Genomic DNA, 25925 nt, shown 5'->3' on the forward strand with positions numbered 1-25925 from the left:
CAATCATACCCCTTAGTCGTCTCCTTTCCAAGCTGAAGAGTACCAGTCTTATTAATCTCTCCTCAGATGGAAGCCGATTCCATACCCCTAATCATTTTTGTTGCCCTTTTCTGAATCTTTTCCAATTCCAATATATCTTTTTTGAGATGGGACGACCACACCTGCACACAGTATTCAAGATGTGGGCGTACCATGGATTGATATAGAGGCAATATGATATTTTCTTATTATCTATCCCTTTCTTAATGATGTCCAACATTCTGTTTGCTTTTTTGACTGCCCCTGCACACTGAGTGGATGTTTTCAGAGAACTATCCACAATGACTCCAAGCTTTATTTCTTGAGTGGTATCAGCTAATTTAGACCCCATCATTTTATATGTATAGTTGGGATTATGTTTTCCAATGTGCATTACTCGGCATTTATCAACATTAAATTTCATCTGCCATTTTGTTGCCCAGTCACCCAGTTTTGAGAGATCCTTTTGTAGCTCTTCACAGTCTGCCTGGGACTTAACTATCTTGAGTAGTTTTGTATCATTTGCAAATTTTGCCACCTCACTGTTTACCCCTTTTTCCAGATCATTTATGAATATGTTGAATAGGACTAGGCCCCATACAGACCCCTCAGGGACACCACTATTTACCTCTCTCCATTCTGAAAACTGACCATTTATTCCTACCCTTGGTTTCCTATCTTTTAACCAGTTACCAATTCATGAGTTGACCTTCCCTCTTATCCCATGACAGCTTACTTTGCTTAAGAGCCTTTGGTGAGGGACCTTGTCAAAGGCTTTCTGAAAATCTAAATACACTATAGTTCTAGTACACTAAGTAGCAAGAGAGCTTTCAGACATCTCTTATTCCATGAAGAGTGATGACTGAAAATGGACAGCACAGGATTAGAGAGGATTCCCATACTGTCACTAAATCTGAGATACCATGTTCTTCTTGTTAAAATCTATATGATGCCAACTCCTCCTCTGCTAGAAGAAAATGTTATCTTAGGTGGTTCTAGGGTGCCTATTAATTTTGGTATCCAAGCTCCATGAACAACTAACAAAACTGGTGTTGTTCCTCACCATTCCTTGATGAACAGGGACGTGTGAACTTAAATTGCAGTTCTTCTCTGAAAAATAACTAAAAACAGCATTGCAGCATTACAAGTTTACTGATTTTCAATGATTTTTAGATCAAATCTGTTCAATTCACTACTAAAAATATGCTTCAAAATGCCATTACTCCAAGTTACCTGGAATCAGAAAGGTAAGCTAGTGATGCTTTCCTGCTCTTGCAACTCCAACAGTAAAAACTGTAGAGCCAGAACATGGCTGAACATGTTGATAATGCAAAAACTAGTTCAAAAGTTCAACACAGTTTCCTCAATGCCCAACCTGTCAGCTGTGTTGGATCTGCAATGCTATCAAGTGTAAAAACCTATTTTAGTGAGTTAGGGCTGGTCTACACAACGAAGTTAGGTTGGCTTAACTACATCCTCAGGGCACTGAAAAACTTCATGTCCTGTGAGATGTAACTAAGCCAACCTAAGCTCTGGTGTAGACACTGCTCAGTTAATGGAAGAATTCTTCTTGACCTACCTACCACCTCTCGGAGAGGTGGGTTTACTACAGCAGCGAAAGAACCCCTTCTGTCACTGTAGTAAGTGTCTACACTACAGCGGTGCAGCTGTACCACTACGGCCGTGCCACTGTAGCATTTCTAGTGAAGCCAAACCTTTAGATGAAAAGCAGGTAAGTTGAGTCAGATGCTGCTGCTTCTTACAGCCGCTTTTCAGACTAGAACCACATTTTAATAGATACTACCAATTTAAAAAGCACTTCTGGATGAAAATACTTCACCTACTATTATTACTAGTCATACTTAAGATTACTATAACTATACTATAACTACTGTAACTGAAAGACACCAGAGAATTTCTCCTTTCTATTTCCAATTATTTTGTGCATTTGACACCACTAGGTCTGTAGAGAAAGTTACTATAACTATGGTCAATTTCCCCTTCACAGAACAATAGGGGAGTAAAAGGTATTTTTAAGAATAGGTATAATAGGCAAATAGAAACCACAAATGGCATGGGGACTCAGGATCAAGTGTACTACTGAGAGTCACATAAGTTCAGCTGCCATAAGCAGAATCTATTGTCTAATATGGCTCAGCCACAGTGATATTACCCAGATCCTTTTCATTCTGTTTTAGGAAAGTAGCTAGTATGAAAATTGTTATCTAGTGGACTATATGAAAAAGGAACAATGCACCATTGGGAAAGCAATTTTTGATTGGATTTGAAGTACAGAAGGAAGACAGCAGGATGTTTGCAACAAAACTGGATTAGAGAATTCAGTGGAAATGTCACTACAAATTTATTTTTGAGCAACAGAAGAGCACATTTTTTTCACCACTGACCCCTTCAATAAAAACCATTCAGCCTACCAGAAGAGCTTTGGTTTTGTTCCAAACCAACTTCAGTAGTTAAGACTTTTGAAATGCTGTGTTGCTATCCAACTTTCTACGGTTGGTTTAAATTAAGGATTGAGAAAGCTACTGATACTTACTACCTCAGGGACTAAGCCTACTAGCCAAGTGAAAGATATTGGTGCTCCCACACTTCCAAAACCAACCCCCTAACTGCCAAGCCACCCTTTGCTATACAAATGAATAAAACAGACCGTGTAATGTAATTATAACATTTTAATCAGCTATTTAATAAATTTGTAAAAACATTACCTGCAATAAGAGCTAGTGGCACCATGGAATAGCAGGAAAAAAGTGTCCAATATATTAGTTGTTGAATTTCCCCAATATCTATTGAATAATATACACCTCTACCCCGATATAACGCTATCCTCGGGAACCAAAAAACCTTACCGCGTTATAGGTTATAGGTGAAACCGTGTTATATCGAACTTGCTTTGATCTGCCGGAGGGCGCAGCCCCCCCCGGAGACTGCTTTACCGCGCTATATCCGAATTCATGTTATATCGGGTCGCGTTATATCGGGGTAGAGGTGTATTTGTCAAATAGCATTTGGCCAGCCACTGAGCAGGCTGAATATCACAACAAGTATTTGGCAAATAAATTTGTTCAATATTGGTAACATCCCTAATATAACAAATATTATTCAACAAGCTCTATGCTACTCTTGCTTTTATTACACATTCTCTCCATTCCTGTCTGTATTCTACTTTTTCTTTCCAAAACCAGATCATAATGCATCTTTTCCTTAGCGGCATTTAGTATCAATTTCCTCATCTCACAGTCGTAGAAGGGACCATCAGATCATCTAATCTGACTTCCCGTATACCACAGACCACCAGTATCACCTACTTTGCTCTTTTGCTTTTCCTTCCCCTACACTGTGTGCTTTCCTCCACGTCCCCTTTCCAAATCTCTCTCTATAAATACTGCATTTCTCTTTTCTGTGTTACCTCAATCTCTCCTTCCCATATTAAGGAGGCTGGTAAAATTTCCAAGCCCTAAAAACAAGAAGACTAACACTACTAGTCACAGACTAATAAAAAAAAAGATTTGGGGGAGGGGAAGATAATATCCAAACAAGGGCCCAATTCCACTTTCAGATGCTGTATAAGGGGAAGGTGTCATCTCTTGACACAGCTTCAGAATTTCATCCTTCAGTTTCTGATAGATTTTAAGTAGCACCATATTGTTGGAAGGGAGAAGTAGCACTCTGTCTCTTGGTTCCCTCTGTCCCATGTCAGACTATCCTGGGTGCTGCAGGAATGTCTGCTATTTTACCCCGCTCCTACTCTCCTAGGTGCTACAGAGAGTCTCCTATATCAGTGGTTCCAAATGTTCTACTGGGGGGATGCACCAACTGCATTTTGGCCTTTTGTTGTTGTTACTCACCATTACATATATGCACCCTCCACCCTGGCACCACAACCCTAATCCCAGCCCACTGAGAAGGCTCTGGGGCGGGAAGGAGGGGGAGGGGGAGTTGGAGAGCTAGCCTACCTGTAGCGCAGCTACTGTCTCATGGGGCTGGGCCCAGCTCCCCACTCCAAGTGTTGCGACCTGGCACACACAGTCTCGGTGCCACTGAGGTTTGGGGCAACCCAAACCTGAGTGGCACTGAAACCATGTGCGCCAGGTCGCAACACCTAGAGTGGGGAGACAGGCCCAGCCCCATGGGAAAGGTGCCACTGCTCTAGGGTGAATGCAGAGCAGGCTACCTCTCCAAACTGCACTCCCCACCCATCTGTGGCTTCCTTTCCACACCAGGCTGGGAGAAGTGTATGTTTGCCTAGGCCAGGGCCCAGCAATGGGTTAATCCAGCCCTGGATACAGTGAACCGTCCATAGGTGCCAACTCTGTGGGCACCCGGAGCACCCATGGAAAAAAATGCGTGGGTGCTTAGCACCCACCAGCAGCCAGTCCCCCCTCCCCCCCCCAGCACCTCCTGCCTGCCACAATCAGCTGTTCCGCGACGTGTAAGAGGCGCTGCGAGGAAGGGGAGGAGCGGAGACGGGTGCGCTCAGGGGAGGGTGTGGAACTGGTTGGGAAGAGGCGAAGCGGGGGCAGAGCAGGGTCGGGGCCTTGAGGGAAGGGGTGGAGTGGGGGCAGGGCCTGGGGTTGAGCACCCCCACGGAAAGGAAGAAGCCAGCACCTGTGGAACCGTCTGACACTTTCCTGCAACCCAGTGTTTGGAAACCACTGTCCTATACTATCCTCCTCTGGCCGAAAGGAGGAGTGTCTACTATTATATACTCCCCATACTTCAGCCTCTGTTAATAGGCCTCCTATCCAGCTAATAACTCCAGTGCCTGCCTCGGCAGCTACCCACAGCTTCCCAAGACACGGAAGACTGAAACTGATCTGGGTTTCCAATAGCAGCTGTGAAAATTGGCAGCTTGGGAACTGCAGCACTGGCAAGTGCACATATTTGTGTGTGTGCACAAGAGAGATATTGGCTATGTATGCTTGCAGATTCAGGAAGGTACCACTGCATTAATTTGAAAAGGTTTCTTTGCAAACAAAGACTAGATTTTTTTTTTTGTTTTTTTAAATGAAAGCTTAGATTCTGCATAAGGTAATGGCATTTCCCTTAAGAGTTTCCTGCTCTCCCTGTGAACTGGGTTTTTCAAGCCTCTTTTCACTGTCCCTTATTGGGTTTGTTAATGAGGTTTAAAAAGTGTGCAGATAGCATACACTCGGAAATGAAAAATTACATAGATAGCACACACTATCATTCATAATTACAATTGTAACTAGTAAGAAAAATCTTACTTGTCTGGGTTTTTCACTCTGAATGTTGCATTAAGAGCTTTTAACCTGGAGTCTGCCTGGAAAAAAAAAGTTTGAAATATAATTGCATTATAACAACATCAAGCAACAATTTCTCTTTGCTGGCAGCCACAGTAGAAAGCTGCAGTTTTCTGTCATGGTACTTCATCAAAAATTTCAAACATATTGAACAAATCTGACAAGTGAAGGAGTTAATGTCAGGCTGCTTTTAGAGAAAAGGCTAGAAAACAAAACTGTTCTGTGAACTAGCATGTAAACAGTATCCAATATCATTAAACTAGTATAATCATAAACCCCAGCAAAATATTCTTTTCTTGAAATGTTACACAAACCACAAAATTAAGATATATAACCCTACATTCTTTTCAGGTGATGCAAGTAGGTCTAAGGCTATATGGACAAATTATTTTATATATTTTTCAAACCAAAGAAAACCAATAGTGGAAATGACCTTTATATGCTCTGAATTACCAAAAACAGTTCCCCAGTGGCATCAAACACAAATCTATTGTGTTCTCTCATTTTCAGAGTTACTGTAGAGGAAAGCATACATATATCTGTGAATGAGAATAGTGCCAGCTTTTGATGCAGTGTTCCTTTTCAATAGATAGGAAACTGCTATATTGAATCGCAAATTGGATCACTGGATTTTCTTCTGTAAAGAAACAGTTGCTTTAATTAAACTTTCTGCTCTGTTTCTGAGAAAAATGTTACTCTACCAGTGCCTGCAACTGAAGTATGGAATTCCCAACACTAATTCTTACTTTTGTGGTTTAAATTTTTTAAGAATTTAGTTAGAATTCATCAGTTTTTATGTTTACTCTGTAAAAGAGCAACATGTCTCCACTTATTTTATTTGTTTTACTGTAATTATTACTGTAATACCTACATGTCCTGGTCATTGGGGCCTGAATGTGCTAGACATGTACACACAACAAAAAGTCAGTCCCTGCCTCAGATAGTAAGGCCTTTAAGAACATGTCCAGATGGAGACACTCAAGAAAATTAAGACAAATTAACTAAAAGGTGCAAGGTGCTAAATTAGAGCACATGCAATCCCTGTGTGGATGCTCCCTTCAGAAGTTGCCCGAGTTCATTTTGGTTAATCCTTCTTCAAAATGAAAAGAAGTAAGTTTAAAAGAACCAAGACTTCTGGCGCAAAAGGCTCAGTAAGAGTGATAATTCACAACTGTACCTTCTGGCAGAGAGAGTTTTTAGCAATGATGTTTGCTATAGGAATAATATTTTGTGCATCAATTGCAGCAAAGTCAGCAACTCTTAACAGCAGTTTTAAAAAAGTTATTTAGCAACTGATTCCAGTAGAACCCAATGCTCGCTTGGAGTTAGAGTAGAAAGTTTCCCTTCATAAGCCTCTCAGTAAATTCCATTTATGAGATTGGCACCAGAACGAGACTGTTCCGCCTCCCATCACATTGTGTCCAAGCTGAACCGTGTTTGAATTTCACTGTAATATCCTTGACGCTGGAATCTCATCTCATGTTGGTAGAGTGCTGAGCACAACGTCTGAGCTCAATTAAAAAGTAATTTTGCTATTGCGATTGGCATGATAGCTACTGATGTGTATTATACAAAAGTGTGGTCAAGGAATAAAAAGGAGTTACTTTCCAGCAGTAACTCTGCTTCTCCAAACATTCTACAGACTGAGGGAGCAAATATCCCAACCCCCCTATAGTCATCTCTCAGAGTGCAAAGGAAGGGTTTTTTAAATTTTATTTAAGAATAGATTGGCTAGTTTTCAGCAAAGATAAGTGACAGGTGTCAAGACTCAGTTCTACTCAAAGGTGTCTGGTAACATCTTGGTCATGAGACCTGTTTCCTCTGAGCAGTCTGACTCATACTTGCTTACTTTATGGGCAAAAGTATTTACACTACTTTATATACAGCTGTTCACACTACAGAGTTAAAAGAGCTCTCTGGGAGAGCAAGACAGTCAATTCTACTCTGGGTTCTGAATGCATCATCAAAAGGTCCACTTACAGTACCAAATTCTGCCCTCAGTTACACATACGTAATCTTTCAAAGCCAATGAAGTTTCACAGGTGTAACTGAGGAAACAATCTGTCCTGCAGAATCTTTACTATTGATGATGCACAAGAAGGAAATAACACAGCTTGACTTCTTGTGCATTATCAATCTGGCCATTTTTTACACACTGATTTCAAACAAAAATCATACTACAAGCTAGCTAAGGGTTACTATCAAGCTAGAGCAAGTTTATGTAAGGCTTCTGGACAGACATTTTTGTAAATTGAGAGTATGTGCAAAAAGAATTTACAGAGGTGGTTAAATGGAGTGAATACTTGAAGTGGAATTGGCGGTCAATTGAGACTGAGTCAAGTAGCTTTCACACACAAAAGCAAAAACTGGATGACAATATGGAATATAGCAGTTAAAAAGAGGTACTGGCTTTGTGCTCAGGAGTAGCCAGTGCCGTTTTGTTAAGGTTTGTTTGTTTGGGAGGGGGAGGGGGGGAAATTGTACACCATGTTTTTCCTCCTCCAGATTAACTATGACTGGGGGTGGGAGGTGGGGAAGATAGTGCATTGTATTTTGCCCTCCCAGAGCAAAAAAGTTTGAAAGAACATTTAAACACGTATTCTAAATTGCAGTATTTTGGGGGCAGGGGGAAAGCATTACAGCTGGTAGAGACAGAATTCTAACTCAGAGTAGTCAGGGTAATCCAAAATAAATCCTCCTGGTTTAAACACAGGATCTTCATCTGTTCGACTAGTGTATTGCAGTGTCTGGACTGTGCCATCTAATTAGTCTGCAAACCCTCTGGCGTCGCGGAACAAAGGCAGAAAATGGGCCCATGGCTTGCTTCTGGTCCTACACAACTACGCACTCCAAGTATAAATCTGCCTCTGATATTATTATTAAGCTACCATAAGGAACCAAATCTATCAGCTTACTAAAACCCTTTTATTTTTACATTCAGGACAGAAACTGAATGTATAGTTAAAAGGTTTAGCAAAGGAAACAGAAAGGCTCCATTCCCCATTATTTTATTAAAATGTAACATTTTCCTTAGGGAAGCACGGATGCCACAGAGAAAATAACCATGCACACTGTCAGAAATCTAGAAAGCGGAATGGCGATTGTCTCATCTTACATTTTACCTAAGATACCATCTGTCAGACAGTTGTTTATTTTGAATATTTTAAAGTAATTTAACTGTTGTTCTTTGGGTTCCTTCTTCCCCTCTCAAGTAACCTACATTTTAATAAAGCTAAATGAACTGAACAGGCCATGTATCTGACAATTTGTTTAACAGAAACTATATTTTTCTCACTTGCTCTTACATGCCATAATTTTCTCCTTTCTCCCACTATTATTCTGGAGTATCTAAGTTGAGTTTAATAAAAACTTTTATTATGCCCTTCCCACCATTCTCAATGCAACTAACTCAAACTGCCCATGCTGCTGTTCTCAAACACAGCCTAAAACAGAAGCTTTCATTAATTGATGATTTTGCGGTACAACATACATGACATCATTTAAAAATATGAGTTAAGAGTGTCTACCATCTGAATGCTTTGCAAATTATGATGTGCTATCAGTAATTTTAAATGATGGTTCAGAAAATTGTCTTCCGCAGTTTTAAAGCTTCAAGGAGCAGAGCAGGATAGGATCAAGTTTTTCCAGAAAGATCTGTCAAGCAGATGTTACATCCACATATCAGCCCATAGATAATCAAGAGGTTAATAAAAACATGGTCATTCTTGCAATTCAAATGAATACACAGGAAAACCATTGCAAATGCTATTCCTATTTCTACATGTGCATCCTTAAAATTTTTATTTTTTACCTTTTTAATATTCCCCTGTAACCCCCTCTCTCACATTGTTTCCTCTCTACTATTATGTGCCAGATATATTTCTTCCTGAATTTGCAGCCTAACTCCTTGGATGATAACTTGGCCTCTCTTTTCTAAGGAATACTTATCTTCTTGTTCACCTATTTTTTTCCACTGAACATTGACAGTACCCTTAATCACTACATGGAAAATCCCACTCTCCATTATATGGTTGAGTTCCCTATATGCCTCAATGTACTGAATGAGTACAGATCTTGTTACAAACTTAAAAAAAAAAAAAAAAAAAAAAAAAACCCTAAAAAAAAAAAAAAAAAAAAAAAAAAAGAAGAGTCCACTCTTCAGACTCCAGTGCCATAAACTGTCCCCTAGAATGATGGTCCTAAATGCCTAGCAGTGTTAGAAGAGACCCCCAAGACAAAAGTCTACCACAAATCCACAGCATGTTTACTCATAATTCTGTGTCAAAGACCCTATATTCTGCAGCAGCTTCAGATAAATAAAAGCTCCATTTTCATTTAACAGAAAAAGTACGTAAAAGGAATATTGTCCTAGTGTACTATTTAATTCAATCTTCAATTCAATTTATTTTACCCTGGCTCTACATTTTTAATTTTCAGTCGGTTGCAGATTTTTTTTATTGAACATACATAGTGGCACTGAAGATGTGGTCTGTACGTGCTGTATGTGTTGGGAGGGAAGGAAGCTAAAGGTTGTGGTAGGTGGATAGGGGACAGGTGCAGATTTTCACACCAGGCAGGCAGTTTGAAATTATGGGATATGGACATCAGCAGAATGTGCCCAGTAATACAATCAGCAGTGAACTGAAGTCAAATTGCCATCATCAGTAGGTGCCAGCATTAAACCTCCTTGTGATTAATGGGGACAGATCACACCCCAGAATTATTTTTTTAGGCTTTCAGCAGATTCAGGACAACAGTACTTCATTCATTTATACTCACATTTGAAGGATTTTCTTTGCAACCAAGAGAATTAGAGACTATATATTTAAGATGAAGGCTTAGATTCATACACACTATATTTTGCACCCACAGAATCAGAGTACATATGGCTATGCCCAAAAGTTGCATCTGTCAACAAATTCCTATGTACCTATACTTTGCCTGTGTACTAATGTAACACTTGGTCACCTATTCCTGCCTGTCCTCCATCAGTTTTCCCTCTCCCACTACTGACTGCAATCAGTGTATAGGTGGCTCATGTTAGAAGTTTGTCCTAACTGGATGTTCAATTTTCTTCTCAATTGCCTCCTATAAGTCGTCAGAGGAGCATGTTCCCTTCAAGGATTTATTGCAGTGACTTCCTCAAAACTAATTAAAAATCAAATGGTCTAATTAAGCAAATAAAATTCTGCATAACATATCTAGTCTGAGACTCAGCAACAGTTGAACTAGGTAAGTATATCTTGGATTACCTCCATTGCTAGGGAGCACTGTCCTTTCTCCCATCTGACCCTTTTGGCTACTCGTCCTGTCAGAGACATCCTCCTGGGCCTTGGCCATCTCTGCTCTTCTGTTGTCTTGTTCAGGTTTCTCTGAGGTACCTAACTTATCATACCAAACCCCAAGATCTGTTTAAAAATTCATTCAGGACTGTATTCAGAGCTTTGGCTGAAGCATTTCAGTTCTTATTTGTACGTTCCACCTCATTACCCCAAATAAGCACCCTCTCCTTCAAGGCTGTCAACCTTTAGAGCTGGCCTTTACAGTCCTGCTTTGGCATGATATTTGTCTAGGTTGGTGTCACTCTGAAACCAGCTCAGTCTGCTTTTAAAAATACAGGGGTCATAATTCTTAATATTAATTCTACTCTGCATCAAATATGAAACATGGGCAGATTAACTGACCTGTCGCAGCTTCCCTCACTTATGAAATCTGGTAATTATCTGTTACATAATACCAGTACTACACTGTTTCCTTATATGGTCAAAATTATGCAGTTCGTCATGGGCCTGCTATTTTTAACACAACAGCAAGCATAACTCTGCAGAGACACTGAATTATGGTCTTTAATTGTGGTCAGAACAGTTCACAGGGTCACAACATTCACTACACAAATGCATATAATAATTACCTTTAACTGAAACCCGGTCTCGTTCACCATTTCTTTCCATCCACCTTCCTAGAAATAAAAGTTTCACTTCAGTAATCTTCACTGACAAACATACAGCAGGCACAGTCTATATGAGACATGATAATAGCACCACTTCTAGGCAGAAAGGACATTGGAGAATCTCCTTGGGTTATGTGGGAATCACAAGCATCCAAACATTGGCTCAGTCCCACTCCCTGGACCAAGTTCTAAAAAAGGTAGGTCAAGAAAATCTTCCTTTCAACGTCTGGACTTAGAATAATGGGTCATTCTGTACGACAGGTTTTATGTTTACCCACCATCCCCTTCACAACTTTTCCCCTTCACTACATGACACCAGCAGGCTGCATTATCCTGTGTTCTTAAGAGGATTCTTGTCTGACGAGCGATTCACACTTTATAAGAAGAGGGGTAGTGGCAGAGTCACTTCTTTAATGTTCCCAGCCACCACCAATTCCAGGACTGAGACTGAGTTGAGGCCTCAATCTGCCTCATTTCTAGCTCATTATACGACCGGCTAAGCCATCAGACCAACAAGACCAAATGAATGAACCACTTTTCAAAACAGCATACTTCAAAAATAGGGCACATTATTTTTTTTTTAAAAAGTGTCTTAACTTGAGTAAGAAACGGAAATAGTCAAGGTAGCAATGTTCACATTGCAAATTTAAAACTGTTCTTTTGTATTGTCTGGGAAATTCAGATGATAAACATTCAGCATGTTCACAGAATGCTCCTCCTAATAACCCACAGCGGAATACTCTAAAGGTTGTAAGCTGAACTGTAATAGAGAAACTTTCACAAATAAGAAAAAATATTAAGAAAGCAAAAGCAAATACCATACATGCCACTTTCCTGTACGTTTTAATTAGGTTTTTCTTCATTAGGCCAACCTTCCCGTGATGATCACTATTAGCAGTGACAAATGTGATCCTAGACTTACACTAGATATTCAGTTGCAGGGTGATGACAACAACAAAAAAGTTCAATCTTATTTGAGCAGAAGAAAGGAGACTAATTCTTATCAGACTGTACCTAGGATACCGGACACGGTCCTGGACACTGACTTACAACAAAGACAATTCTTGACACAATGGAGAAAATTCAGAGAAAAGCAAGAAAAAAGGATTAAAGAGCTGGAGGAATTAAGCATAAAAATGTAGAGCTGGAAAGGATCTCAGAAGAAGTCACCAATGTGACTGTACAAGCCGCCTGTAATGTATCAAGAAAGATTAAAAAGAACAAACGATGTAGCTTGCCTAAGTAAAAACTGAGTGAGAGATGCGAAAATGAAATAATTCAACCACGTAAACACCAAAATAGGCTTGAAGAATTATATTGTATGGTACAGGAGGGTATATATGTGTAACTATGAATCATGGAAAGTGTTCATTAATTTCATCCCAATGTGTAAAATGCAATATCACAACTTATTAGGCACACAAAGCAATTAAAATAATAATATTACCTCAATAAGAACACAAAAGTCTGAGTCAAAAAAGAAATTTCAGTCACAGCTTTACAATGTGACCAGAACATCAGTAAGTTGTAGTTCTGTTCTTCCCCCACAATGGACACTCTAGGACTGTCAGTGAGAGCATTCCAGTTGATCACAGCTGTCAGACTGGAGCATGAAATAGCCAAGAACTAAAGCACATAAGGTTTAATACAGGGGTTCTCAAACTGGGGGTCAGGACCCATCATGGGGTCGTGAGGTTATTACATGGGGGGTCACAAGCTGTCACCCTCCACCCCAAACCCCGCTTTGCCTTCAGCATTTATAATGGTGTTAAATATATTTAAAGGTGTTTTTAATTCATAAGGGAGGGGGTGTCTCACTCAGAGGCTTGCTATGTGAAAGTGGTCACCAGTACAAAAGTTTGAGAACCACTGGTTTAATAGATTAGTCATTTGCATCCAAACTGCCCACCCCCTCAAAAAACAACAAACTGGAAGTCAGTGCAGTAAATGCAGCAAAATGTATAATATGCTAAATATTTAAATTTAGTGTCAGGAAAGACTTCCTGACTGAGTTACATTAAGTTGTGAAATAGAGTTCTAAGGGAGGTGGTAATCTCATCCCCTAACAGTCTTAGAATGAGACTGGAAAAAGAATTATAAGGCACATTGTAAAGCACAACTGTGTACTGACAGGAGGTAGATTAGATAACCTAATAACACTTGCCCACCTTTAATTTGTTAATGCAGAAGTAGAGCAGGAAACAATTTAAAAGTCACTGAAGAAAAGTTATTAGTGTTTAATATTTAAAAGCTGAACAACTAAGTAAAAGTGGAGGGAAGTACTTAGAAATAAAGAATGCCTTTCTACAATACCTGTGTTAAAAAGGAATAAAAAATTTTGTCCTGACAAATGATGGGATGCGAAGCCACACGTATTAGAAAGTTTTCCAAACCAATCCTTCGTCTTTCCACAAAGTCTGGATCCATGTTATCCGCTGATAACTTATGCCAAACAAACTCAGCCTGTGTGAACAGAATAGAATTAAGAGCAGCTAAATTCAGTGCTAAATGTAAGGCAAAGTGAGTTGAAGTTTCAATTTTCTTACCCTTTTTTCTGGCAAAGGTGGAACAACAATATGCGGATAGTTAACTAACAAATAATTCCTCAGCAACTCAAATTCACTGTATCGCCTCCAAAGGGAGTCTGGTGGAGAGCACTGTCCTTCAGTCTGAGACTCAACAGCTCTGAAAAATAAAATATCCAAACTGAGTGTTACTGATATTTTTCTAAGACCATCAATACAATTGTTACAATTCAGACACCTAATATAAAAAAATAAAATAAAAATCATAGTACCCCACTTGTGATTACTTTAATAATTTAACATTCTTCAGTATTTAAGATTATTTTTTAAAAGGGACACCAAGTTATTTCACAAAGCTTCCTGAACTTTCTTTTAAACCTACTACTGGTATAAGTATCCCTCAAGATTTTTACATTTACCAGTAACTGGAAGATTTGAGATTCCCCCTTGCCCCGTTTTCCTGTTTGTTTATTTTGTGCATTTCGTTTCACTCTTCAGAGAGTCAGTTAGGGCCCAATCCACCAAACAGTTATGTATATGAGTAACTGTACTCATGCGAGCACAGTTATTACTCACAGCAGTAAGCATTGTGGGTTCAAACCTCTAAGGACCTCTAGCCCTCAAGTCCCACTGACTTCTGCAGAAGTCAAAGGCCCTCAGAACTTCACAGGAGTATTTAGCACCTTGCAGGATTGAGTCTTATGCTTGATATAAGTAATGTCTACACTACCCACATTACAACGCGGCCGCGTTGTGATGTGGGCAGTGTAGACACGCTTTATTGCTGAGGGAGAGCTCTCCCAGCGATAAAAAACCCCACCCCAAACGAGCGGTGGTAGCTTTATTGCCAGGTGCGTGGCTCCCGGTGATAAAGCGCTGTCTATACTGGCGCTTTTCAGCGCTAAAACTTTTGTCGCTCAAGGGGGTGTTTTTTCACACCCCTGAACGACAAAAGTTTTAGCGCTGAAAGTGGCAGTGTAGACACAGCCTAAGTGTTCACTGGCTCAACCCCATAGTTAAAATTAGTTTTCCCTATTTGTTTGGATCTTCACACAGCAACTGTGGAGAAAACACACATTTTAAAAACACCTATGTAAGTGCAATTCTAAAGCCACAAAGATGTTTAAAGAGGCCTCAGAAAGAAGTGTAGTACCTGAAAGATCTTTTAAGTTGACTAGACTTCAAGATGGTGTCCTTTTCATATTCAGAGGATTTAAGAGTTTACAGTCCAAAAAAAACCCAAACCCAAAATAAAACAAACTGGCTAAAGGAAGGGTAAGCAGGTACAACATACAAGTAAAGTAGTCAGCGCAACTGGTTAAATCCTGATAATACAACCCTTCTCCCCCACTCCCCACCTCGAAAATATTGTATTTTGTTATTTTCATTAGATACATAATCTACCCCAACTGCCCCTCAGCTTTGCTATTATTAGTCAGTTAATTTCTTGATGGCATCATGGTAAAAGTACATCTTCAGACGGGATTTAAATGTGGAAAAGGTAGTGGCTTTCTGAACCGGTTCTGAGGAGTGTTCCATGTGTGTAAAAAGCAGCATGGAAAGAAAGCGCAGAGATCGATGCAGGAGAAGCAAAGAGAGAGGAAAATCATGAGCGTTGTACAAGTAGTGTTGGTGACTCCCTGGCATTCTCTGTTTGAGTCAATATAGTAAGAGGACGTTGTGCCATTAAAAGCACTAGTTTTTTAGAAAACATAAACCTGAGATACTTACTACTAGTGATTATTCAAGATTCCATGTCTTTTTGCAAAAAAACAGTAAAGTATTTTTACTTTGGTGCATTTTGCTAATTTCAGTGTAATTATATTCTACATACAGATATAATTGGAAACAGTATTCCTCACTTCCTGTGATAAAATTTTGTACAGTGTTGTCATGCACTTTCACACAGCTGACTTGTTCAGTCCCAAAAGTGGCTGTATTTCAGTGCTGGGTTTAAAGAATTTCTGTATTGCTACAGATTCTGGGATCCTTTGGGATGAAAAACAATATATACATATATTAATAATAAAATAATTATGTACTAAATAACCTCCACCCCCTAACACACACAGGAAATTCTGCTACAATGGAACAGTACATGTTAGAATTTAACCAGAAAATATTACTGATATGTTGCTAACCTATAAACCACCATATAGTGCAGGGGTCAGCAACCTGTGGCCCACAGGCCACACACAGCCCATCAGGGTAATCCGCTGGTGGGCCGCGAGACAGTTTGTTTACATTGTGCTGCCCACAGCTCCCAGTGGCCGCGGTTTGCTGTTCCTAGCCAATCGGAGCTGCGGGAAGCAGTGTGGGCCGCAGGGACGTGCTGGCCACTGCTTCCCGCACCTCCCATTGGCCAGAAATGGCGAATCGTGGCTACTGGGAGCCGCGGGCGGCCGTGCCACCAGACGGTCAATGTAAACAAACGGTCTCGTGGCCCACCAGAGGATTACTTTGACAGGCCGCAGGTTGCCCACCACTGATATAGTGAAATATGCACATGCAGAGAGAAACTCAAAACAGGGTCCCCAATGTGCAGACCTACAGTAGACTTAAAAATATTACTGCTTTTTATTAAGTGACCAAATTTAATTTTTCTAAGCAGCAGTAAATGCATTCTGGGAACTGCTGGTATAAACTTACAGTGAGTACTATTAACTCTGCCATGGGGTTACCAGCTGTGAAGACTTAATGGTACTCGGCAGTACAGTGCACTGTTTCTTCCAGCAGATTTAAAGCTGTACAATGTCAAGTTTGAACCTGCTCCTATCCATTATTTCTAGCTGTGAAGAAAGGTTTTTTTTAAAGGCATCTAAAGAACTAAGACAACCATTATCTGATTTTTTAAAAACAAAATTCTAAGTTACAAGACTAAATTCCAATAATCTTACCAAAGCTATTTGGTACATTTTAAGACAATGAAGCTATATGATCAACATTTGAACCCTGAAAAACACAGCCCCATTATAAATATAAGAACCACAAAATCCTTGTTCTGTATGCTGTTTCAGCTCCTGTATTATACTAATGACTTAACATTGGATTAAGTAAATGAACTTTAAGCAACAAAGAGCTAACCCATTATCATCCGTTACTTTAAGTCAATGATTCTTTCCCCATATGGGCAGAGCATGTTTTTAAACAGGATGCTTAACGCATCCTTTTGATTAAGTAGCTTTACTCCAAATAATTGAAACCACACACACGATTTCCACAGGAAACAAACAAAAAAAAAACAAAAAACAAGAAGATTCTCATTCATAAACATTCCAACACACAAAACTGCTGCTGATTACAAACAAAACTGGACGAGCCCCACTTAAGCCAGAAAACACAATCAAATTGCTAACAGCTGCCAAGATTTATAAAACAGACCTAAATCAAACCACAGCTTTATCCAATAACATTGCCACAGCATCACAATCCATCTCCACTCTAAGATCATGTCTACACTAAAAACTTAAGCAGACCTAAATTAGGTTGACTTTCATCTACCGCAGTAATTATTACGGTGTCCACACTACCCTCTTTCGGTCGGTGGTGTGTCCTCACCAGGAGCACTTCCACTGACCTAAGGGGGCAGCGTGGGGAGCTTAGACTCCGGGGCTCTCAGCTTCACACTCCCTACCAGAAGCCCGGCTAGCCTCTGGGGCTCTGCCTCCCCCGCCCTCTCTCTCCCAGAGAGCAGAGCAGCTGCCTGGAATCTCGCCTCACCACCAGGAGCCGGGAGCCTTGGTGCAGCCGGGCTCCCAGAGGGGAGCTGGGATCCTGGGCAACAATCCAGCTGGGAGCAGGGAACCAGCACAGGGGGCAGCCCAGCTGGGAGCGGGGAGGACTTTCTTGTCAATTTCATGGCTCAGAAAAGACAGGGAACAGCCAATGTAAGTAACGCAGTGTCTACATGGACCCTGCATCACTGACATAATAACTCCACTTCCATGAGAAGCGTAGGGCTTATGTAAGTGCCCTACTACACCGACATCAGTGGGAGTAAGGCTGTAGTGTGTACACTGACATAGTTAGGTCGACATAAGCTACTTTACATCGACCTAACTGTGTAGTGTAGACCAGGGCTAAGAAGATGTGGCTGCCTACACAGTTGTACTCAAAGAACGTATGCATTAGCTCAGCCCCTTATAACGCAGGCGTGAAAGGCAGTGCAGAACTCAGAGTTCAGAGCAAACATTTCTCATTGCATGTAAGCTGCAAGGTATTTTTTCCTTAGGAGTGAGGAAAGAGGAATAGAACTTATTTCAAGACTATTTGAATTATAACTAGTATCAATGGTATTGCTGGTGACCAGCAGGTAAAAGAATTAGACCAGTACTACGGCAAAACAGAGAAACTGACTTACAACAAAAGAACTTTAGGGTTCATCCCTGAGCTTTTTATGGAGGAGTAACTCCCAGTGGAATTCAGCAAGTAACTCCCTGTTGATGACACTGGGTAGGGATTGGGTCGTCTGCATTTAAACAATTTTAAGTATTTCAATATTAAAAACCTTCAGTTTGCGTGTTTTTAAAGCTGAAGATGATTTAGTTTACAAACTGTGGCCTCGTCCAATGATATTGTTACAATGGCTGTAACTGTCACTTAAGCAAGACTGCCACCAACAGGATGCAACTTTATTCTAATTTGTGGTACAGAGGGAAAGAGAAAACTTTGCTGAAGAACGATATTGAAAAAGTGCCTGGAGCCAGCAGGCCACATTTCAATCTGTACAAAGTGGAGTAGATCAGCCACCACTCTGACTACATACAGATTCCTGCATTAAGTGCTCTCTTGATCTGATGGAACACTACCTCCCTGTTACAGAGGGTGTGCTATATTGTAAGAGTGTGGAACACATTTGGTCCACTCCTATTTTAATCCCTTTAAGATTTGGTTAAAAAAATTACTACTAATTAATGATCTAAAGCAGATCCTCTCAACCACTTATAAGCACAACAACATTTACTGGACATAGTGTGTAGCATTTAATGTGGCTTTGGATTGTTTTGTTTTCCTAGATCTTCCTTCTACAGTTTAAGTTTTTCCATGCAAGCAGACTTTTGAACTTCATTGAAGTACCGGGGTATTTTTAAATTATACTGCCTCTAATAACAGAAGACACATATGTTCAATCTTTTGGGAGTTAATTCATTGGGTCTCAGAGGAAACACACAGTATGAAAAAGCATGTACGTACCAGACAATGTTCTTATATGTTTACTTCTTTAATGGCTCTAGAGGTCAAAATTCTGCTAAAAGCAACCCAGCTCCCTTACAACTTAAATACACTAAAAGAGCGAATGTTATTTAAAACAACTTCATAATTTTTTTAAAGGCCAAAAGGTACCATTATGATAATCTAGGATGAATTCCTGCAGAATATGAGCCACAGTAATTCAAACTGTGGTCAAATTTACGCTGACTGTTTCAGGTCTTCTTCACAACCTATTTCTGAACATTTTTAGTAGGACTGTCAATGTTTCAAAATTAGACAAAAGTTACCTTCATTCTTATTTACAAATTTCTGCTTATGATAGGGGAAAAGAACATTACCCACTTCTTTTCACAGGCGGCTATTTGGGAGACAGAATGTCTTCAGGAAATTGTTGGTTTTTTGGGGGGAGTGCGGGGGAGAAGAGGAAGAGGGCCAAAAAACTGAGCTGAACCTCAAGCTGGGAAGTGTTTTTGTTACCTGCCAACATTATTTTGTTTTATTTTCTTGACAACACTAGCCCTTTAGGAAGAGGTCCTGTTGTCTGCAATGTCCTCCCACCCCCTCGCTAAATCATTCCACAGGCTTACATAGCTGTAGATGATTTAGAGCATAAACCAATAGCTTTTCACCTTTGGGAAGCTATTCAGTGGCTGTTTCACAGCAACTCTTAGACAAAATCCATACCACAAAAAACACTTCTTTTATATATATAATCCAATCAACTCTCAGTGCTATTTAAGACCTGGGCTTACATCTCTCACTTTCCAAATAAGTGAGGTCTCTCAAGACCAAGATCAATAGTATCAGTGAGTCAGCTCTGAAAAATTTGCACACCAGCTTGCACCTTTCAAGGATGACTCTGGATAGCAGTAGTCCGCAGCTGCAAACGCTGCTAATCCCTTCCCCAAATGAACCATCAATATGCTTTTATATCATCTAAAAATGTATCTTCTCACAGAGATACTAGAAAGTCATCCAGGCTTTGGTAATACTACATTTATAAAGGCTGCAGCTGGAATTCAGAATGGCTCTCCATCACTCCTTAAGATAAAGTTAAGGAGTTTGTCTTCCATGTCTGGATCTGCCCTTAAATAATTAATAGACTAGAGCATGCTGCTTTTCCGCCTTGTTAGTCAGCCTTCTAAAATAATTGCTCTGTTATACCCAGTGTTGCCAACTCTCACAATTTTATCATGTCTCAATATTTGGTGTTTTTCTTAAAACCCCAGCTCCTGCAGTCAAGTGCCAACTTTCATTTAAAAAAAGTCACTAGCCCCCATGGTTGAGGAAAAGAGCCAGAAAACATGACCCAACTGTAATCTAAAGACTCATATCAGAAGGCAAAGAAAATGTACCCAGAAATAATTATTTTAAAAATATTTCATGATTTTCAGACATGACTCATGATTTTTGAATGCCTGAAACTGGCAATACTATACATTTTCTATTAATTAAACAGGAGGACAATACTTCAACTTTCTTTAAAGCTTGCTTCCAAGAAATCCATTCATTTAACTAATATTGAATTAAGACTCAAGAAATCGAGTGGGATCACTTAGTATTATTTTACTCATGTCATATTCTATCAAGGCATTGACAAAATGGTCCAAGTCACCATAATATTTGAATACTCTCATGTTAAGGACTGCAGCCTTAACATGACAAGAGAATTGTAGAATCATAGAATATCAGGGTTGGAAGGGACCTCAGGAGGTCATCTAGTCCAACCCCCTGCTCAAAGCAGGACCAATCCCCAACTAAATCATCCCAGCCAGGGCTTTGTCAAGCCTGACCTTAAAATCTTCTAAGGAAGGAGATGCCACCACCTCCCTAGGTAACCCATTCCAGTGCTTCACCACCCTCCTAGTGAAAAAGTTTTTCCTAATCTCCAACCTAAACCTCCCCCACTGCAATCTGAAACCATTACTCCTTGTTCTGTCATCTGGTACCACTGAGAACAGTCTAGATCCATCCTCTTTGGAACCCCCTTTCAGGTAGTTGAAAGCAGCTATCAAATTCCCCCTCATTCTTCTCTTCTGCAGAATAAATAATCCCAGTTCCCTCAGCCTCTCCTCATAAATCATGTGCTCCAGCCCCCTAATCATTTTTGTGGTCCTCCGCTGGATTCCCTCCAATTTTTCCACATCCTTCTTGTAGTGTGGGGCCCAAAACTGGACACAGTACTCCAGATGAGGCCTTACCAATGCCGAATAGAGGGGAATGATCATGTCCCTCAATCTGCTGGCAATGTTCCTACTTATACAGCCCAAAATGCCATTAGCCTTCTTGGCAACCAGGTCACACTGTTGAATCATATCCAGCTTCTCGTGCACTATAACCCTTAAGTCCTTTTCTGCAGAACTGCTGCCTAGCCATTTGGTCCCTAGTCTGTAGCAGTGCATGGGATTCTTCCTTCCTAAGTGAAGGACTCTGCACTTGTCCTTGTTGAACCTCATCAGATTTCTTTTGGCCCAATCCTCTAATTTGTCTAGGTCCCTCTGTATACTATCCCTACCCTCCAGCGTATCTACCACTCCTCCAAGTTTAGCGTCATCTGCAAACTTGCTGAGGGTGCAATCCACGCCATCCTCCAGATCATTAATGAAGATATTGAACAAATCCGGCCCCAGGACCGACCCTTGGGGCACTCTGCTTGATACCAGCTGTCAACTAGACATGGAGCCATTGATCACTACCTGTTGAGCCCGACTATCTAGCCAGCTTTCTATCCACCTTATAGTCAATTCATCCAGTCCATACTACTTTAACTTGCTGGCAAGAATACTCTGGGAGACTGTATCAAAAGCTTTGCTGAAGTCAAGGAATAACACGTCCATTGTCTTCCCCTCATCCACAGAGACAGTTATCTCATCATAGAAGGCAATTAGGTTAGGCAGGCATGACTTGCCCTTGGTGAATCCATGCTGACTGTTCCTGATCACAGAACGCTCTATTATAAAGCTAAGCTCTGATCGATTCTCATGAGAATCAATATAAACTATGCAAGGGCATATTAAACTAGAAGCAGTTACATAAAAATGACACAAAAGGAGGCAAAGCTAGAATAATACTTCGTCTAGATAATACTTAGCCCTGCCATGAGTGCAGGGGACTGGACTGACCTTTCGAGATCCCTTCCAGTTCTATGATTCTAGAAGGCTGCAGAGGAGGGTCATTTGGACCAAGGACCTAACTGCTGTTTCTTCATTTCTCACAATACTCCCATAGTATCAGCTTTGAAAGGGACTGGTTGGCTCTAGCAAATATTCTTAAGGAATTACAATCTAACATGCATTGTTCCTAGTACCCATCAGTCCACTTATGGGGGGGGGGGGCGGAAATCACACGCAGAAGCACAAACTTAGTCTACCTGCATGGAGAGAAGGAGGAATTACATATATTACTTCAATTACTGGTTAAGACAGAGTACCTACGTTTGTGGAAGTCGTCTTATTATTTGTGTTCTGGTAGCACCCAAAGCCCCAGTCACAATCGGGGCCTGGTTGTGCTAGGTGCCATATACACATATAGCAAGACAGTCTCTGCCCTAAAAAGCTTACAATCAAACTCTCTTCTTAGATTGGTTAGTGCAATAAGTATAAAAGAGTAAACTAAAAAGGCAAAAGACAAAGGGTAGTGATCAGTATGAATGACACACATCAGGTTAGTTCCCTTTCCTTTTAGTTTGTTATGGGGCAAGGAAGAATGGGGGGAGGGGGGGCAGAGAGGAACATAGTGAACAGGGGAAGCGAGCGTGGCAGCAGAGGAACTGTGAGCGAGAAGGTCACACAGAAAATAACGTCCAGATTTCAAGTTGTGAAAAGCTGCCTGCTAACATCGCAAGCATACAGACACTAGGGCAGCGTTTCTCGCATGCGGTCACCGGGGGCTTTTCTTGCGGCCACAGCCTCCTGGGCAGTGATTGGGGGGTGGGGGGGCAGAAACAGCAATGGTTGGACCCTGCCCCCCTCTGGAGACTGGAGACACAAAAGCTGGAAGAGCGGGCAACAGGTGCAAGTTCCCCACCTTCCCAGGGTAAATGCAGGCAGCAGGCTCCAGCCACAGGGCTTTGAGCTCCATTCCCCGGCCGCAAGGGTGGTGGGCTCTGGCCCCAAGCTCATCCCTGTATCACTCCTGGGCTCTGCTGCTTCCCACAGTGTCTCATCACCCCTGGCCCCCACTGACTCCGTACCCACCTCCCCATCCAGGGATTAACTTGTCCCCGGGCTTGCTGGGGCTGAGTAAGTCTGCTGTGAAAAGTAATATATGTATTCTTGTTAATATCACTTTTCACAGCAGACTGAATAGCCAGCAAGTTGTTTTTTTAAAAAGCAACCAAAAAAGCAGAAGAAACAAGAAAAAAAGACAAGAACATGCAAAGCACCTTATTTGTGTTTCTATTCTGTTTAGGTCTAGTAAAGAATAGAGACAACTGTACATTATTTTTATTATTGAGTCTGCAAAAAATATCCTACATAAATAAATTACAATGATTTGGACATGTACTGTATATGTGCATATTTATTTGTTTTTCCTAAAGTTAGTTAAGTATTTTAGGGAAAATGTCAGAGCGGCCACCAGCAAGAGTTGGTAGCCACACTTTGAGGCCACCAAAAATGTGTTGAGGACCCCTGCACTAGGGTCCTTGAGTATGCTTTCCCCATGCTCCCTGCTTCTGCTATTCCCAAATGTAGCTGGGGAAATCCTAGTTTCTTCCGGGCGCTGCCTCCACCATGGGGGATGCGGGGGCTGCCTCCACCATGGGAGGGTTTGCTCCCTCCTCTATATGTCTAGGGAGGACGAATTCTCCCACTCACAAAAGCCTAGGTCTGAACCCAGAAGCCAATGGACTGAATGCTCTCATCCCTAGAAGTGGTCACTCCAGATTAAGTACCGAGGTATACTGACATGACAGTATTCTATGGAGATGACTACAGTCTCCAGAGCTTTAATCAGGCACCTTCACAAGCATTAAATTCCTTTTAGGTATTTTAAAAAAAGATGCAATCCTACAAGACTTATGCTTCTCAAGCCTATTATTCAACTAACTTTAATAATGGTCCTAAAGCATAACTCCGTAACTAACATTTACAGCCATTTGTAGTTCAAAATATTCTTTGCTGCAGTGAATAGTTAAAAGAGAAAACACCGCCTCTACTTTTCCCCCCAATTTTTTTGATAGTCCAAGAAGAAATGGATGATATGTAACTTGGAGAAATACACAGAACTGGAGAGTTTGAGTGGGATAAGACTGGGAAAGTAAGAGCGGATGCTTTTGCAGAGCTGTGATGGACAAAAACCATACAAATCTTGATTGCGAACCTTCATTCACAGAATTGTCTTTTTCAATAAGGTACTAATGAGGGACTGGAATTTTGTGGGGATGGATTTGGGAGAAGCAGGCAAGATGGGAGAAAGCATTTTTTTAATCTTATAAAATATGTCTCCACCTGGCTGCATTATGAAGCCATAAAATGTCACTGATTACAAGAATCCATCTCCCGAGGAACTCGTTCCAAAAGGAAGTCGAAATTCACAGAGGTACTCATTACACTTAATACCTTCATTACCATCTAATTTTTGAGGCCACATTATGAACTCCATCATAAAATGCAAGTATTGTAGACCCAGCTTCAATTAAGATCATAATCACTTGTTGACATTCAATCAAACTTTTCAATTTGTTTTGGTTTTAAAAATACAATATAATGCTTGTACAATGTTCAGATGGGAAAACCATATGTTTCCCCTCGAAGTACAGTTCTAACAATACACTTTATTCATTGGCTGAACCAGCCTGCCTGGAAAAAATTAAATGACAAAAGTTAGAACCTTCAACTTTTACCTTCATAACTGATGTTATCATAAGTGATTAGGAGATTAGGTTACTCTAAAAGCCACATTCCTTTACCCTAATTCAAAGTGCCAATGTGAAAAATTTAGCTCATCTACTTAACTTCTTCCCATTTGCTATATAAACTAATGATCTGAAATGAGCCATTAAACAGCTCTTAATGTAATACAAAGAGAAATTACTGCATGAATCTTAAATGAGAAAGGAAGGAAACATATGAGCTTTATTTCCTTGTAAAACCAACAGCCCCCTTCGACTGTTGAAGCTACATGGTTAGGTTTTGCCTTTGATCTTTCAGCATTTGAGCAATAAATGACACTGTTGCTCCACTGAAGCACACCGTGTTGATCCTCTATATAGATGCTGTATATGTGTACTCTTTAGAAGAGTCATGCAGTCCTTCCTTCACTACCTCTCCAAAAATGGATCTCTATACTGGGGTCTCATGACAAATAGAATAAGAGCCATTAAGGTACAGTAATGTCAAACATCCTTTGCAAGTTACTGATCATAGTGTGCCAAAATATATTGATAAAAGGTAGTTTTTGTTGGCAGAAAACACTTTTGCATCCCAAGAATCACCAACTGGAAACAAACAAACAAACAAAACAAAACAAAAACCAGGGTTAGCAGGGTTCATCCCCCTAAATCTCCTGAATAAGATTTTAGGACAAGGGTCAAGTCAACACATGGACTGAACCTGAACCTGTGCCTCCAGCAGTGGAAAGATATTTGAGAGAGAAAAAAAATACACACATACTTACCACGTTTAGTTTAGTATTATCTTAGAGTTAGCAGATATTCTTACTTTACATCGTGAATAGTCATCCTGCCTAATGGAGAGATGTATACAGTGTGCTTTGTTACTTTTTTTTTTTAGTAAAGCCTGCGTTCTACCATCTTTATAGGTTACATCATACCTATCTGGTCATATGCCTTCACTATGAAATCTGAACACCTATGTCAGTGCTGACGTACTATACTGCCCTCATGGAATAATACATAATTGTGAAACTTACTTTATGTTCCACGGAGAAGACAGAAACCCTCACAATACTCTGGTGTAGGGGAAAGGGCACTGAGGT

At 40.5% G+C, this 25925-nt stretch overlaps 1 protein-coding gene across 1 annotated transcript in view; it reads right to left on the reverse strand.

Annotated features, from left to right (window-relative positions):
• The window catches only part of SNX4 (sorting nexin 4), a 56692-nt gene that overhangs the window by 18507 nt on the left and 12260 nt on the right, over positions 1-25925 (reverse strand). Inside the window, exons 3-6 of the mRNA XM_024215841.3 lie at positions 13797-13935; positions 13564-13713; positions 11212-11259; positions 5265-5320 (exon numbers count right to left, since the gene is read on the reverse strand). Of these exons, the coding sequence (XP_024071609.1) occupies positions 5265-5320; positions 11212-11259; positions 13564-13713; positions 13797-13935 (393 nt within the window). The remainder of the gene's footprint in view (positions 1-5264; positions 5321-11211; positions 11260-13563; positions 13714-13796; positions 13936-25925) is intronic.

Source organism: Terrapene carolina, unplaced genomic scaffold (genome assembly GCF_002925995.2).
Source record: "Terrapene carolina triunguis isolate 2854851 unplaced genomic scaffold, T_m_triunguis-2.0 Scaffold62, whole genome shotgun sequence".
In the NCBI taxonomy this organism is placed as follows: Eukaryota; Metazoa; Chordata; order Testudines; family Emydidae; genus Terrapene; species Terrapene triunguis.